The sequence below is a fragment of the Botryllus schlosseri genome, chromosome 7 (genome assembly GCF_051294905.1).
Source record: "Botryllus schlosseri isolate E-star chromosome 7, Bs_hap1, whole genome shotgun sequence".
In the NCBI taxonomy this organism is placed as follows: Eukaryota; Metazoa; Chordata; class Ascidiacea; order Stolidobranchia; family Styelidae; genus Botryllus; species Botryllus schlosseri.
Window position 1 is genome coordinate 2,082,267 of NC_137242.1, and position 17,768 is coordinate 2,100,034.

At 39.9% G+C, this 17,768-nt stretch overlaps 2 protein-coding genes across 2 annotated transcripts in view; one reads left to right on the forward strand and one right to left on the reverse strand.

Moving 5' to 3' along the window:
- Positions 1 to 326: 326 nt before the first annotated feature.
- Positions 327 to 7,184, forward strand: LOC145443304 (tRNA (cytidine(32)/guanosine(34)-2'-O)-methyltransferase-like). The gene is made up of 7 exons (XM_080321288.1): positions 327 to 563; positions 1,649 to 1,754; positions 2,516 to 2,594; positions 2,651 to 2,703; positions 5,040 to 5,196; positions 6,537 to 6,724; positions 7,002 to 7,184. Exons 1-7 carry the CDS (start codon positions 370 to 372, stop codon positions 7,113 to 7,115), a joined length of 891 nt encoding a protein of 296 aa, XP_080177414.1. The 5' UTR covers positions 327 to 369; the 3' UTR covers positions 7,116 to 7,184.
- Positions 7,185 to 11,998: 4,814 nt separating this feature from the next.
- LOC145442260 (uncharacterized) overlaps positions 11,999 to 17,768 on the reverse strand; it is a 45,471-nt gene continuing 39,701 nt past the window's right edge. Inside the window, exons 7-11 of the mRNA XM_080320164.1 lie at positions 17,145 to 17,308; positions 16,105 to 16,182; positions 15,297 to 15,434; positions 14,435 to 14,554; positions 11,999 to 12,479 (exon numbers count right to left, since the gene is read on the reverse strand). Of these exons, the coding sequence (XP_080176290.1) occupies positions 12,130 to 12,479; positions 14,435 to 14,554; positions 15,297 to 15,434; positions 16,105 to 16,182; positions 17,145 to 17,308 (850 nt within the window). The 3' untranslated portion in view covers positions 11,999 to 12,129. The remainder of the gene's footprint in view (positions 12,480 to 14,434; positions 14,555 to 15,296; positions 15,435 to 16,104; positions 16,183 to 17,144; positions 17,309 to 17,768) is intronic.

A 17,768-nucleotide genomic window follows, 5' to 3' on the forward strand; every position in this document is an offset into this window, starting at 1 on the left:
AGAAATATCTAGTTGTCCAAGTCTACTGTAAACACCATAAATTTTAACATGTTCACCAGGAACCCTGATTGATGATTTTCATACTTTCCGGAGAAAAAGGTGCGCTAGACCAAGTGTTTTATACAATATATCTGTGCTCTGAAAATTTACTTGCTTCAAGGCATGCAATCTTAATCTATGTTTTATTGATTTAATCAAAATGAGTGCATCATCATGGGTAATCATCAGCCGAAAATATTCGGATTTACTTCAATATGAATATATTGTTCAATGATATGTTGAAGTCCTGTACAACCACGACTCTCTTCAAAATGAGGTGTGCGCCTATTATTTTTCAAATTTTCAACAGATTTTAGTTATTTGTTGAACATGGGGCGTACCAGCAAGGACAAGAGAGATATTTACTATCGCCTTGCTAAAGAAGGTGGTTGGCGGGCTAGAAGTGCATTCAAACTCCTCCATCTTGACGAAGAATTCAAATTCTTGAATAGTGATGTTCAGAGAGTGGTTGATCTCTGTGCCGCGCCAGGAAGCTGGAGTCAAGTCTTGACAAGAAAATTAAGGTGAACTTGGATAGATTCCGTGACATAGTCTCAAATTAAGGATGGATCAGATATTGTCCTAATTTACGAAGACACCTTTACTATCAGATACTGAAAACTGGCTGGTTATTGTGTGTTGATAGACCCTGGACCGGCCCAATTGTAACGTGTATACGAGGAGTTATTTGACTTGACAATTTTGGATACTAATTTCACTGAGAACTCAATGAAATTGTTAGGTTCCCTAAAAAAATGGCTCAGTTCCAACCTAAGCGAAGTTACTAGAGTCGAAAACTTTTAAGTTGATAATAAGTTTTGAAATTTCCATTCAGGGTCATTTCAAGTCTAGTGATCCAGAAAAACGCCAATATGTACCGTATCATATGAACAAAATCATGGGGTCAAAGGTAAAACTAAGAAACCCCATGTGTCAAAATAGGGGAAATTTAAGTATTAGGTAGGATAAGAGCCTGGTGCTGTGGCGTTGTCTTAGAAAAGGTCATCTTTCCACTGCTACTCCCAAAAGACCCGCTCAAACATCCACATTACAGATATTTATGGCCTTTTTAAGTTGTGCCTGTCCGGTGGCATGGCTGTCAAAGCTATAACGGAAGGCAAATACCAGAAAACGAGGACATTTGGGCGTATATATGGTAACCCTCTATGTAAATGACCATGTGCGAAAGTGTCACCCTCAAAATAAAGCAAATTTAAATTAAATGTGTACTGTGACCTCTGAGCCATCACATAGGCCTAACTAGCAATTTTTGTACAGTCATATCTTCGGTTCTAGTTGACCGATTTCGATATAACTTGGTTTTATAAAATAAGAAAAAAAGGTTTGTGAGCATACCAATTTTCATGAAAATCCGAGGTGGGGGGTCACATGGCATGGATAGACTGACGTGGACTGGCTTTTTATATCTATGCCGTAAATTTGTCGCTAAGTATCTCTGAACGATAAGTAATGCTCTTGATCTATAAGCTATGATTGCCCGGAATCAAGAGATATCGCCATGTATGAAATGAATCTAAATATATCATATGTGTCCAACATTTTAATTGGAAATAAAATACTCGGGTCATAGTCGCAACGCACATTTCAGGGGGCCCACTGGTCAAGAGAATGAAAACGTCAAGATCGTCGCGGTGGACTTGCAAGCCATGGCTCCTTTACCGGGAGTAACTCAAATCCAAGGAGATATCACAAAGGTTGCATTTTTGTACGATATCTAATATTCGGTATAACAGTTCTTTTCCATAAGAATAATTTGCCATGAATTCATCGACATGCTTTGTACCCAAGTTATGGTTACAGCTGTTTTCAGACCTGAGCTCTGGTCACAATAAAAGTTCAACCAAACAGTTCTGGGATGCCTCTGTGATATTCTCTCCATGTAAAAACGGCCACAACGGTGTTCACAAAATTATAGACCGCTCTGAAGGTTTAATAATAATCTGACCTGGCTCATTATGCAGACATGGACAACTAAGATAATTCTAGTTGACTAATTAAAACGAAATGATGGTAATGTAATTTTAATCTGATTTGAGGTATATTTCAATGCTTTGATTTTAATCTAATTTCTGGTTTTCCGGAAAATGCTACAGCAGAAGTGTACAGTGCGTAACTGCGTAACGAGCCGTGCTTGGTGTACAGACATTTTTGCCATGCTAATGAGAAGGAATTCTAATTAGATATGAACCGATTATGAACTAAATATGAGCTTGATTTTTGTTGCATCTTTTTCCAATTCAGAAAATAATTTGATTTTCAAGTTTTTGCAAATTCAGTCATTGTAATTTAATTTGGAAAAACTTTGGTACCGGTAGCTATAATATTCATTCTAATCTAATTTGGAACAGCTGAAAATTTTCTATTTGTCCAACTCTGTCATTATGTAGCCCGGAATCAGTTTATAGAAACTAGTGGCTGGTTATTTGAGGATTGAGGATCTTTTCATGAATTACAGACTTCAACGGCCGAAAGCATTGTGGAGCATTTCAAAGGCGAACCCGCCGATTTAGTGGTATGTGACGGTGCCCCTGACGGTAAGAATTGGCGAGACAAATATTTGGCATACGATCAAACTGTGAATATCTTGTAGTTACCGGATTGCATGACATCGATGAATACATACAAGCCCAACTGTTGCTTGCTGTGAGTTTACGTTTCTCTGAGCTTTGATAAACATATGGTGATACCTAGGGACCAGGGTCATGATGACTCAACTTGTAGTTTTTTGTTGACTCGATTTGACTTGAGTCAGTTTCTTGAAAAGGAAAATTTATTTATTGACTCGACTTGTACTCGAGTCATTGCATATGACATATTCAAGTCTTGTATATCGGGACCGATTAATAAAAAATAGACCCAGAAACTGTCTTCTTTCTCTTTGAATGAACATGTTTAGAGAAAAATAAGCATAGTGAACGCGAAATATATCAATGATATAGGAACTTGGGTGAGTAACGTTAGTCAGCAAAAATTTCATGCTGGTGAGGTCATATTTTGTGACACAATTGTTGACATACAATGTTCTTTCCAATTCTGTACTAGTTGCTTACGATTACCCCTGATGAGTGTCAGCCGAAAATAACCGGGTTCATTTTAATATGAATAATTGAATATACTATACAATTGTATATTGAAGTTCTGTACGCTCTTCAAAATCTAATTGAGTAACGTACCAGGGTCGTAACTAGAGCCCGACCGATTATCGGCTCGCCGATAATATCGAGTCGATATCACGCTTGGAGAGAAATATCGGTATCGGCCGTTGAAGGTAAAAAAATATCGGCCATTTTCGTGACGTCACAACATGGTGGCAGGGAGTCAGAGAAGTCGATAGAAGACGTGAGGACGGTAAACTATAAAAAATAAATGGCCATGCTGCTCATAGTGCATACTCCATACAGGCAGTAGGCGTGCCTATCTGAAAAATATAATGGATTACTAACCACCGTTATGCCCCACTGACTTTGTGGGAATCCCCCTGCAGTAATCGATCACCAAAGACAGAGAGCAGCTGGGTGGATTGGATAGTTGTCTGCAGAAGATTTCAATCAGTAAGAGAAATGAGAACATCAATCATGCTGGACTGACCCTTGTGATGATAGAGAAAAGCGTCGGTTCGGTACCAACAGAGCTACCAGTAATGTATGAAGTCGTCTGACTGAGGCCTTCGGGGTCACCATGATAGGAAATATGCGAGCATAGAGGGCAAGAAAATCAAGCAAACGTGGAGTAAAGCCAATAATTGATACGAAAATTTTTAATTCCATGATGACATAGGCCAATTCTGACAAAAGAGCGTAAAATATTGATCAAATGATTGTTTGAATGCTGGTCATGGTCAAGGCCCAAGGGGGACGGGTGGAGCAGTTGCAGACGTGGACAATTTCAGTTGATTTGCACATTCTCTTCATCTATTTGTTAACGATGTGCTGAAGGCTCCAGGTGCACTGCCAGAAGAATATCAATAATAATATCAATATTTGGTGAAACCATTGAAGGAAAGATCCCCTGCAAGGTAGCGGTGGAACCGAAATGAAGAAAGATTTCCAATTTTTGCTGTGCCACTAACTATGGTACCAAGTGAAACACTGCTCACTATGTTTAGTACTTTATACATCATTTATGGAAGACCACAGAAGTTCATTCCTTGGAGAAGGAGCCGAGAAATTGTGCTTCATGAACTGTAATCTGCAACTGCTGGATTGGTGCTTTTGATATATTTTTATAGCCCCTAGATCATTTATTTCATGTTCAAGCATATCAATGGCTGTAAAGTTGTTGAAATAAATGCTCTGAGTTGTTAAAATTTGGCCTTGAGCTAGATTCCATATCTTTTGAATATCGGCTGAATATATCGGGGTTATCGGTGGAGGTACTGGATATCGGTCTTATCGGTATCGGCTCAGAAATCCAATATCGGTTGGGCTCTAGTCGTAACCAAGTCACCAGGTCCAGATTCACAAGTTAATTCTAGTTTTATAGTTTTGACTCTGGTCATTTTCAATTTAAAACCAATTCTAAGTCACTGTGCAAGGGGTCAAGTCCGAGTCAAAGTGTTGAGATTCGAGTCCAATTCAATTTGTTCACTGCTCACTTTGGAGTTCAAGATCTGTCCAACCCACTCTGTTTGGGTGATATCGAATGCCGCGCATCCATAATAAAGTTATATCCCTCACTTTTTACAGATTCTGACTCTATTTTACAAGTAGCATTTTAGTACTGATAGATGAAATATCATTAATGTGATACCTTTACCATTCTTCGTAGTTACAACAAAATGCCTGACTTTGCAGTCTCGAGTCAAGTCATTTTCCATATTAAGGAAAATAACTCGAGTCAAGTCGAGTCACCAAAAAAATCGCGACTCGAGTCTAGTCATTACAATCCTGTTGAGTGTCCCAAAAAAATTTACGTTGCCACTGACCTCTGATTGTGCGTACGCATTCAATTGAACATTGTTCTTTTTTGAACAATTACAGGCATTGAATATAACGACGCATGTTCTGAAAAAAGGCGGAACTTTCATCGCCAAGATTTTTCGTGGAAAAGACGTATCACTTCTGTTTGCGCAACTGAAGATATTTTTTAAGGAAGTAACTTGCGCCAAGCCAATAAGCAGCAGAAATTCCAGTATTGGTGAGTGCTTCATTTCTGTCGTACGGGTACTGCAAGTTTAAAATAGTTTGAGGATAAGAATCACGGCCAAATGCTAGGGCCAGGATAGAAATTTGGGAGGAGTACATGTAGGTCCTTTGTAACAGGGGACATCATATGACAATGTCAAAAATTGGGGGTCTTTGGTCCTCCCTGGCTGCGCCTATACTGCAGTGGTTTTCAACTTTTTTTTATTCGGGGGCCCCCTTGTGAGGTCACGTCCCGTCATAACCCCCAAATTAAGTTGAGTTCGAATGTCGCTCATTTATTGTGCAACCGTAATCTGTCTGGTGTCATGTCCCTAGATTTATTAGAACACGTGCATCACGCTCGGTGAAAAACTTACCCTTGACTCATCCCCTCAGGCTTGATGGTGAGCGTTCAAAGGCCATGAATTCTGCCATTGGCAAACGTCTGTTGGATAATCCCGCTTGTGCGAAAAAGTACCGAGACGACAGATTTCGCGTCGTTGAGAGGGGCCGTGCGCACTTACATTAGTGTGCCTTGGAGTCGACTTTTATCAAAATACACCAACCAAGGCTGTCTCAACAAAAGAAGTTTGGTCACCTTCTAGAAATAGTACATTGATCGCTCTCTTATTCGAAATTCCATGCATGTGACGTCATATTTTGTGATACGATTGTTGATATACAATATTCTTTCCAATTTTCTACTAGTTGCTGACGGTTACCCCTGACGTGTGTCAGCCGAAAATATTCGGGTTCATTTCAATATCGATATACTATTCAATCGTAGATTGAAGAAGTTATGTACCTCCAAGAAGCTCTTCAAATATATATGCTACAGCAGCAAAATGTTGTCTGGATAAAAAACATCAAACTATTTATGTAGAAATTGGTTAGAGTTTTATTATTTCAAAGCTAATTCTGTTACTGCGTTTTTAGACATATATGTGCTGGTGTCTTGAAAACTCGCGCTTTCGATTTGATATGAACGAGTGGTTGTAAAAGTTTTTGTAGACAACTCAACAATTTCATGCGGTTGACATTAAAATTTGAAATTTTTTCTACAATAAATTCAAAATTTTGAAACTCTGGCGCGTTCAGCCGATCACATCTACCAGTTGGAATCGAGCCAGATTTGGTGTGCAGCGTTTTTTCAGGCAACCTAAAAATGTAATCGGTGAATCCCCGGAATCTGCAAAAAAAGTTATTTTTTTACATACTTACTAGACCATTTCATGCTAGGCAAATGTTTCTCATTATGAGACGCACACTGAATAAGTCGGACTGAGCTAGTCAGGTGATGAAGTCACGATCCCACTGATGCAGCATTCTGAAAGCAACCAATTTCGATTTCAGAGGCTTTCATGGTCTGTCAAAACTACTCTCCGCCAGACGGGTTCGTGCCTACGATGGCAAACCCTCTGTTGAATTGCGACTATGACGCGTACACCAATCAACCCGAAGGTCCAAACAGGGTCATAGTTCCGTTCATTGCATGTGGGGATCTCAGCGGATTTGATTCTGACAAGACCTACCCACTCCAGGTAACCTAGCGCTTCGGACTTCGGTGTCTTATCAGAAGATTTCACCGCGATAGTGGAATCAGAGTAACTCGTGTACAATGTGTACATTTTTCAAATTTAGAGAAATCAATATTTTGTAAATTCTCTAATTAATAATACTTTTCAGAGCTTCTTGTACTTCCATTTGTTACTACCATAGTACCAACTTTGATGCATATAATTGAAACAGTTTCAGCATAAATTTTCATGCATGTGCTTACGAGACTTACTAAATACGAATGCGTCGGTTTCCATGCAGCTTGAAGATGGTAAAGAATACGTCTACCATCGCCCTACACAAGAACCGATCGATCCGCCGTACAAAGAAGCGTGTCGTTTGAAAGCTGAAAATATGCTGGCCAAGGAGAGTTGACAGGGAATGAATTATAATTTTTATATGATCTTTTTTTAGTCCCTAATAAAATGTCTACGAGAAGATGAATAGGGAGGCAGGTTGTGTTCACTCGTTAGGTATCGTTGAATCAGAACGATCCAGGAACACCTCGGCCAAGTTATTAACGCTATCAGTATAGTTCCCTCATTTCATCATCATTGGGTTATTAGCAATTTTATCATTTCAGTACACCACAAAATGCGATACAATGAATAGATAGGAAGGTGTCGAAGCGACTTGGAGTAGTCTACGGAATCAGACACCCACCTCGGCCTAGGCGATGTAAAGAGGAGGCATGCACACTGAATGAAAAGAAAGAAGGTAGAATAGAAAAAAGCAAGCGACAAAAATAGGATGTCATGGAAGGCGAGATCGATGGGCCAGTCGTGGTCCGGTAATCTTGAGGATGCACTAGCATTAATTTAGTAGTAATTGCTTGTATTTCGACTAGAATGCGGACAATGGACATGCTCGTCAACTGTCGGATGGCCGGCGGGATACTGTTCCACAGATCAGGTCCGGCATAGTTGATGGAGCGATGATCTTTTCGGTCGATCATATGATATTTAGACGACATGGACGCGCGTGTGTTTTACATTTTATACGGTAATGCAACAACTCTCCAAAGCAGACAGTAAGGTTCCGCCGAGTTACAATTGCCTTCCACTGAACGTAAAATCCACCGCCAATGACGCGAGAAAATAGGGTTCGGCTCTCGGCAGTACCACGTTTTCGAAGCGTCGGAGGCTTATCGGGGCTCATCCCTGTGTCGTTCATTCTTACTTCTTATTAAGTCCAGAAGAGACCCGATTAGGGACATTTTCAAGGAAGCGAAAGGAAGGTGTGAGGAAAAGCGTCGAAATAATGCTGTTACATCGGGCACTAGGCTAAAGTGGATTTTGGCTGATTGTAAGACCGTAATTCGTCGCTTTTGAACATCCTCCCATCTGTTCGTTACACGTGACATTGCGTCTCGTGTATTGCATTGTACATTGTGTGTGTTGAGCTGATGGAAATATATATAAGCTTACGATTATAAAAATTTGTCCAATTCCTGCCCATTAAGCAGTCAGGACACATCGTAACATGTCCCTGTAGTCCTACGTGCAAAATGCTTCGTACCGGTGCAGAAACGTAGGCTACCCGTGACAGTGACTGCGTAGTGCGTAGCCGAGCTCCTACATGAAAATACTTCCCTATCCCAGCGTGCACTACATATTGCAAATATCCACCTCTTTACATGCTATAGAGCAGCGATCTGTGACAAGTTTCCTGCCGGTCCGCCGAATATATTAGAATTTTCTATCTCAATTTCAAAATGCAAGAATAAGTTGGAGGCTAGTCGATTGGAAACATCAAATTTTAAATTGATTTCGAAATTTGTAACGTATTTTTCTGCGCGGTGTCGTAATATATATATTTCATGGTCTGCATTGGTCTTAGCGATCATCACAATTCTGCAAGTATTGTAGGAAGCGTAGTGGTGACGATAAGCGCCTGCTGACCGGGCGGCCCGGGTTCGACGGAGGCTATTCTGGGCCGATGCTCTTACGGCGACAAAAAAGGCCAGAAGAAGGCCCGATGAAAGAGGGCACTTACGAGGAATGTAAAGAGCAACAAAGACCGCGGAATAGAGACAAACGTCGAAGAAAGAACAGTGAAATCGGGTACTATAGGCCGAGGTGGATCCCAGTTTAAGGGACTGCAACTGCAACCGCAGCTTCGGGATGCTCCTGTCTACCAAGCGAGGTATTGTAATAGTGATGCGTCCGGCTTCTCGATCAGTAGGTCATGGGTTATTCGATCCCCCGTCGGGTCATACCAAAAACCCAGGGTTGTAACCAAGCAGGGTTGTAACCAAGTCACATGGTTCCGAGTCACGAGTCAATCATACTTTTGTGGTTTTGACTCGAGTCGAGTCGAGTCATTTTCAATTCATCACAGACTCGAGTCCGAGTCCAAGTCACCGTTTAAAGGGTCAAGTCCGAGTCATGGTGTTATGACTCGAGTCGAGTCCAAGTCACAGTATTGAAGTCATGTTCAACTCATGTTTTCTATCCTGCCTGGGTGATATCGAATTCCCTGTTTGCGAAACATGCTCATTTTGTCAATATCAGAGTCTTGGCACGTGTTTATTTAGGCAGATAACGGACAGGTCCTGGCCTCATTTACCGATGCTAAAGATAACTTTACTAATCTTAGAACTTAAAATCAAATATCTCTCTTGTCAGTCTGATACATCACCAATACAAGCATTCAGTTTTTATTATGAACACATGGACGATAGCTCGCGAATAGCTGATAGAGAACCAACGAATTCACGTCTACATACTATCTGATAGAGAACCAACAAATTCACGTCAAGATACTAGTTGATAGATAATCAATAAATGCATGTTTATGTAGAGGTATTTACAACAGGCCAGCATGCTGTAAAAGCGTGCATGCAACTATGTGCATTGTGCAGTGACAACAGAACAGATACCTTTTGATTATACTAAAGGTTTTCCCAATTGCTTTACAGACTACATCGCAGTTACAGCATTGGAGAAATAATTGTACAATGGGGCTGTTCAAAAACATTTTTTCAAATTTTCCGGCTACTTCTTAAAATTGCTAGAATGCCTAAAAAATCAAATTTGGCTCAATTCCAACCAGTAGAAAGCAATGCTATGAAAGAAAATTTTAGACTAATTACAAATAGAGATTTTCGAATTTTACCGGCTATTTTATGATATTGTTACATTGTGTAAAAATATGATTCTTAGCAAATTTGACTCAATTCCAACTAGAAAAAGTGAAGTTATTAGAGTAGAATGTTTTGGATATGAAAAATAGTTGGCTTACTACTATGTAATTATATTATATGAAAGAATTTCTCACTAAAATACTCCATTTATTTTCAAATCCAAAATATTCTCCTCTCATTCCAATGATTCCATTTTTTTCAAATTAAGCCAGATTCAGTGTTCCTTTTATGCAACTTAACAATTTTATCATGTAACCACCCAGTAAAATAAAAAAGAAGTTATTTTAGAACAGGCATATTGTACAAACATCACACAACATTAGCCATTCATTATTACTCACGTGCACAATGCACATACCTAACAAAACGTCAAATGGACGAGGGGCATTGTGTGTTTTCACAGACAGCAGATCAAATGAATGAGTTACACCTCAAAAATACTAATGTGGAAAGGAGATCCTCAAATATGTTAAAGCGGCATGGCCGTAGAATGAATACACATCTACTGAATACACGTTCCACTAGTGCACTAGATGCAGGAATTGATAAGCATTTTTGAACCACACTGAAGAGCATTGAATACTCATTCTTTCTAGTCGCCCAAAAATGCAAAGAATCATCGCCTTCAAGTCTACACATAAGCTTATCAGTCTCTTCACCATCTGAGTCATTTCATTGGCTCTAATTGAACTTTGATTCAATTATTTGCTTGCATAATTGAAAAGTCTTGAGTACTTTAATTGCGGTGGATCTATTACCTCTTCATCACTTGACGATTTTGTACAATGCATTGCTACTATGTATCATTTTCTGTTGTTTTTACGTCGGCATATCTGATATCAGACAAGTGCAACGAAAGCAGTGGTGACAAATAGCAATGTCGGAAGAATTCGTCGGATGCGTTGATCTAGCCATTATGATTCGCAAATTTCTTCATCTTCAAGTCATATAAAATAAGCCGAGTCAATGACTTGGGTCGAGTCATGCGTAATGACTCGAGTACAAGTCGAGTCAATCCAAATATTGACTCGAGTCGAGTCGAGTCATTTTCCCATTTCAAGAAAATGACTCGAGTCAAGTCGAGTCATAAAAAAATCGTGACTCGAGTCTGACTCGAGTCGAGTCATGACTCGAGTCATTACAACCCTGTAACCAAGTCAGAAGACCTCGAGTCACAAGTCAATCTCACTTTTATAGTTTTGACTCGAGTCATTTTCAATTCACCACTGAGTCAAGTCCGAGTCCAAGTCAGTGAGCAGAGGGCCGAGTCCAAGTCATGGTATTATGACTCGAGTCGAGTCCAAGTCATCGTGCTGACTGCTCAGTTTCCAGTTAAAGTCTTGTTAAAACCACATTTTATAACTCTGTTTGATGATATCGAATGGTTCGCACTAGTAAGATACTAATTTTCCTCACTTTTAGCAGTTTCTGGTTGCATTTTAAAGTACCAGTAGCAATAGACGAATTCCCAACCGTGTGGTTACTTCACTATTCTTCGAAATTACAATGAAATGTTGATCTTGGCCGTCTGAGTCTCGAGTCATATGATTTGGTTCGAGTCATGCGCAATGACTCGAGTCCAAGTCGAGTCAATACACAGATTGACTCGAGTCGAGTCATTTCCGTATTTTGAGAAAATGACTCGAGTCAAGTCGAGTCATCAGAAAATCGTGACTCGAGTCGGACTCGAGTCGAGTCATGACAACCCTGCAAAAACCCGAAAATTGGTACCCGCAGCTATATCCTGCTAGGCTCAGCAACCACGGATAGCACGGAGGAGAAAAACGGGGGTGCAGGCTCCGCCGCCAAAGCATCGCGATGGTTCATTACATCGCATTGATGTACATTCTGTCTCTGAAGATTATATTATATTATCTAACACACGGTATTTCCAATCAGCGTTGCCTCATTACGCGTATTCTCGCCTGATTTTATCAGTTTTGCGATTTTTAAAAGGTGTCCTCTTTCCCGGACCTCAAAATATGGTAGCCCCACATTAAGGCGAGTTTCCAATATTCACAATTTAGTTGTATACAGTTTTCGTAATTGCAATTAAACTTCCAGAAAATGGCTGGCTGGCTGGCTGACTAACTAAGTGACTATATGCACACCATTTCGAGCCGGACCACTTGTATTCAAGAGAGGAAAAAAACGACAGTAAAATCGGACAGCATGCAAACGCGTAGCTACGCGATGTCACAAACGTCACTATTGAAATCGATATATATATCTGAATGCAACGCTTCATCTCAAATCCGTCTCCGACGAGAGCGGCTCCGGGCAGCTTTCCGGATATCCGGCTCCGGGCAACAACTGTTCGCTCTCTTTCGTCTCTATCACGTCGTTTCCGTCGTCCGCGACGCCTTTGAAAACGAAAGCTTCACCGCAATCGCTGGTTTGTTCGGAAAGGTAAGACCGCAGTATGGCGTCGGGATCTTCTATCACGTCGCTGTCGCTGACTTCGCCGGCGTCGTCCGAGTTCGAGGCCGGCGGTTCGTTCATTTCTTTGAATTCGATCCCGGCGAAAACGTCTTCGATGGGTTCGTTCATTTCCAGTCTGGAAACTCGCCTTTCTACGAGGCGGCGGCCCGCGGCTGAAAATGGGGAGGTTACGTGATCGTAGAAACTAGAAATTTTCAGATTTTTCAGATCACATTATAGAATTAAAATGACTGAATTCGCAAAAATTCGATTGAGATACGAACTAGAACAAGTTCATTTCATAAGAAGCCAGAGGTGATTCTCATAACCACGAGAAAGGCAAATGCCTGCACACCGGTATTGGCTCGTTTCGCACTATATAGTTTTCCTGTAGCATTGTCAGCAAGTTCAGAAACTGGAATAGAATAAAAATGAGGGTATAGAAAGATTTCGAAAATTAAATTAGAATTAGATGACAGGCATTTCGCACCAACAGTCCAATTCAATGGTACTCAACGCGGGCGATTTTGAGAAACAAAGGGACGATATGGCGCTAAAATGTTGGAATGTCCAACGATATATAATAAATTAACACGGCCAAAATGCACGCGAAGGCGGCTTATTCTGCGTAGCACGCGAAAGTTGACTTATTAAAGGTCAACCCTACGGAAAGCAGTCGCGGAAACCGGTTTTCCGAAGACCGTCTCGAAATAATGACTTGTTTTTTAATCAATTCAGAGTTAGGTTAACAAATTTCCAGTTTATATGTCCTTTCTTTCGGATCCGTAAATATGGGGGCGAAAATTTGTGTGGAGCTTTTGATAAGAAGTCGAAAAAGAAAAAGATTGGGACCGCCACAGAATTATATAATTTGAATAATCTACTCAGCCACCAATCAAGCTTTATGCTATGAACGTACTTACACTGGAAGTTTTCTTTTACAGATATTCTTGTAACCCAGCGGTTCTCAACCGGGGGTCCGCGGACCCCTGGGGGTCCGCGAAGCATTTTCAGGGGGTCCGCGAAGCCTCAAAATATTTGAGAACCTAATGACTATTTTTTTTAATTCGGAAAATCACGAGGCAGAGACGCTTCATTACTAGTAAAACTTCAGAGCTCACATCGACAGAATGGCCTTCTGAGACGAAATATCCTACAGTGCAGACTCATTTTAATACCTAAATTGCCAATAGCCAACTGATACAAACATTTTGATGTTTGGAGATGTTTTGTTGGGGATTGTGGGGAAAAAAAATTGGAGGAGTAAGGTCAATCACGGTGACTTCGAAATGTTTACAAAAATCCGTTTTCTTCTGTACTACATAACCATTTTTTCCATAATAACTTCAAGATAAGCTCGTAGATAAAAATAACCAGGCTTGTTTATCAATTTGTTGCGATCGTGCCCAAATGTGTCGTCGGAAGCGTCCCGCGTTATTATTACATTCGCCACCATCTATATTTGTGGTAATGGATTTTTGGCACTCGTTCACGTCAAATCGAAGGCGCGGATTTTCAAGACACGACCACTTATTTCAATAAATGCAGTTGCGGAATTAGCTTTCAAATGATAGAAGTCAACCCAATTTTTACTTGAATAGTATGGTCTTATTTTTTAAGAAAAGTCATTTTGATGATGTTTATTGTCACGTGGGTTTATTGTATGTGTTATGATGATGATTCCCTGTAGAGTAGTAAGGTATTACGTCATTTCTTGGCTATGTGTATGACTATGTCACTCGTGTTTGACCACTTTTTCTCGTATCTCATCTCTGGTTGATGGCAGAAGGGATGCCATAATAAATGTACAGCATGAAGCATTTATCACTAAGGCTACAGGTATCATTTGCACAAGACAGATGACGTTTGCACGATAATTGAGCTAAATTTATACTAAAACTTCGTGGGGGTACGCGGGGCTCCGTGACGGTCCCAAAGGGTTCCGCGAAGATAAAAAGGTTGAGAACCACTGTTGTAACCAAATAGAGTTGCACGACATTATAGCCATGCTCAACTATCATCAACGAATAACATTACTCAGATTATGTTATACGATATATTATATACTGCGACTATACTATCTCTGTTCAAAACAGCCAATCTTCGTTAGAAATACATGTCAGCTTACGAGGTCGACTTGAATCCTCAGAGCAGGGAGCGTCTTCGAACGAAGATGTTTTTCGCTTCGTCTTGGCCGCGAAGAGGCCGACTCGAAAAAACGTTTTCAAAGACTTCCTTCTGCGTGCAGCTGAAGAAAGATCGGTTATAAAATCGAATGCTACATTCTTGTTAAAATAAACCCGAACATTTTCGGCTGACACTTGTCAGGGGTAATCGTCAGCAACTCGTGAAGAATTGGAAAGAACAATGTATATGGATATACCACTGTTGATAATACAATGTCATATACAATACCTTTTGGATATACAGTTGTTGATATACAATACCTTTTGGATATACAGTTGTTGATATACAATACCTTTTGGATATACAGTTGTTGAAATACAATGTTCTTTTCAATTCTTCACTATAGTTGATGACGATTACTCCTGACCAGTCTACTAACAATTAGAAAATTCTCACATTTTCCAAATTGAACTAGAATTAGAAATATTGCCTTAACGCGCTTTCATCCTAATCAGATTACAATTAACAGAGTCTCAAAAACTTGGAAATTGAAATACATTTCGAATAGGAAAGAAATACAACAAAAAAAAGTCCAAATCAGAGTTTATTCTGAAAAGCACGAGAATGGCAAATGTCCGCGCACCGTTTACAGCAAAAACAGAAATTATATTGCAATAAATTAGAGCATATATAAACGGATCAAAAATTACATTAAAACTAGATTAACACCTCCTGCTGTTCTTATCAGTCTAATACACAACTAGAATTACCCAGTTCTTGAAGTCGGATCGAAACACCATAAATATACCAATACAACAAGCTTAAGAGATGAAGATGGGAGAATTCCCAGTATTGAAACTCACCGCTCGGGGCCGGCACCGGTTCTTCCGAAGTGGCGCTGTACGCAGCGCTAGTCGAGCCTGTAGCTGCGTAGCGATTTTCCACCACCTCGGACATTTTCTTGCTAGGCCCGAACCGGGTTTCCACGCCTTCGACCTCGCCTGCGTACAGATCGATTCCGCATTATGGGTCAGATCAGATAATTTTAAATCCGCGCATCTTTACAAAACGGGGCGGATTAGCGAAGCTGATCTTGCCCGCGTGAGAAGATAAAGATCACGACAGGATAATGCTTTCGCACGTGCACAGATAAAGCATGATAAGGACTATAATCATGAACGAGAACAAAATATGATATTTCGGACGTGCTCGATATCATGATAAGATAATTTCTACAGCTGGTCACGACGATTCGAGGACTGTAATGATTCGAGACGCGTATAGTGAATGATGACTTTTTCGAGTGATGAGTCGATACGCTCTTTGCCAATAAGAGTAATTTTATCAACGAGAATTAGTTTCGATACTATTCTCCGCTGTGGGAGGCTGTAAACCTGGGTTAGTTGTATCACAGCATTCAAAACATGCGGTACAAAGCAACACACGTTACTGGAAATGACATTATTGTGAAGTCATGAGCAACTCGCAGCATTGTCACAAAGTGCAATGAAATAGGTATGGTCGACAAAAAATACCAAATCATCGTCAATGTGACGTAGAACTGGCTTGATATCGATTGTGGTCGCATAAAAGCTACATAATTGAAATTTCCACATCAATCATATTGCTGTAACATGATAATGAGTGATTCCACAGTGAAAAGGCGGTTACTTTGAGATTGACTCGACGGAGACAGAGGTATCGAATCCCCGATGCTAACTTCGATTCCCGTCTGGTATTCGCTTTCTCCTGAAAAGAATATAGATATCACCTATACGCAAATAGTAAAATCAAATGTAATGTGCAAATAAGACTAATTTCGCGCAGTAAAGCAAATAGATTAAGTTCTTATTGCTGACAGTCTTTCAACGTATCTGTTTCACACGATCTGGTTACAGGCAGAGGTCGGATTCGTCATCTTTGGTACTCAAGTAGAGGTAACTCAGTAGCTTAATATACTCATTAACGAGTAGAAGTAGCGATTTCAAAGATAACGCCTATATGAGACAACACATTATTTGACAACACCTAACGACAACACCAAACATCTTTTCAGGTGTTTAGTTGTTTTTACACGTAACGCGTTCTATTTGGTGTTGTCACCAATGGAAAATAATTTAAATTGAAACTTCACCTAGAAGTAGAAAATGAAAGGCCCGAAAAGTAGGTCCTACTCCATAAGAAAGTTTTGAAAAAGTAGATTTTGTCAGTAACCAAGAACTTTTTCTTTTTCGGAGTAACCAAGTGGATTTCGCATACCTACGTGCGGTACTTTCTCCAGTGGCTATGATTGTGAAATAAGTTCACTTAACAGTTTTTTCGGTAAAATCGCCCATTTTTCCAACTTGGGATTTTGAAAAGCGGAAATTAGTTTTGGGATAAATTTGCATCCATTTTATGGCCGATTGTCAATGAACTGGACAACTAGAAAATTTTCATATTTTAAAAAGTATATTATAATTACAATCACAGCAAAACATGTTTTTCCGAATTATAGATTAGTAAATGTCTGTAAAAGAAGCAAGCTTCGCTCGTTTCGCACTATACAGCTCTACGACAGCATTTTCAGGAAAATCAGAAATTATAGATTAAAACTATATTAACGATATTTCGCTCTAATTGATCTAATTATGCAACTAAAATTAGCTAGCCAAACCGATTCGCGCGCATACAATATTACACACATCTTATTAAACTATACCAGAACTCACTGTATGTCGATGTTGATGATTTCGAATTTGCGACTCGAGCCGACGGGCTTGGCTTCCTCGTCGGAGAACGATTCTTGGTTGGAGATCTTTTTCGCGTTGGAGAAACTTTCACAGGCTCGCCCTTCTCTTCCGCCTGGTTTTCCCTAATTAACTGTTCGCTTACGCTGGTAAAAAGCAAATAGATATTAAAAATTCCGTTGAGATATTCATCGATGGATGTAAACAATACAGAGCTATTTATTGTGGTCATGATTGCGTGAAAACTGCAAGTATGGAACTATGCAAAAAATTTTCATACCATACTTTCACATTCCCATATTCCATACCGAAATATATCTCCATATACCAAACCATACATTCATGCCATACCATACCATAGCATGCCCTGGTTTAGATACGTGTATTTTTTGCTTTCCAGAATTGATTTTGGTCCCAAATTACGGACACGCAGTGGTTCACACATCATCGGTATTCTTTGGAATGCCGCATTTCATTGCGAACTTGGATTTTGCGTCGTGAAATATTTTAGATTTACCGCCAACAAATCAAATATTAGTGAAATAAGTTTGAAACGATTCACAATGATCAGTCATTTTTTCAAGGTCTCTCACACGATTTAGGCTT

Bases quoted from the DNA above. Each gene is read 5' to 3' on its own strand.
- LOC145443304 (XM_080321288.1), top strand. From the start codon at position 370: ATGGGGCGTACCAGCAAGGACAAGAGAGATATTTACTATCGCCTTGCT. The intron at 2,704-5,039 runs GTGAGTTTACGT...GAACAATTACAG, and splicing joins AAGCCCAACTGTTGCTTGCT to GCATTGAATATAACGACGCA. The intron at 6,725-7,001 runs GTAACCTAGCGC...GTTTCCATGCAG, and splicing joins ACAAGACCTACCCACTCCAG to CTTGAAGATGGTAAAGAATA.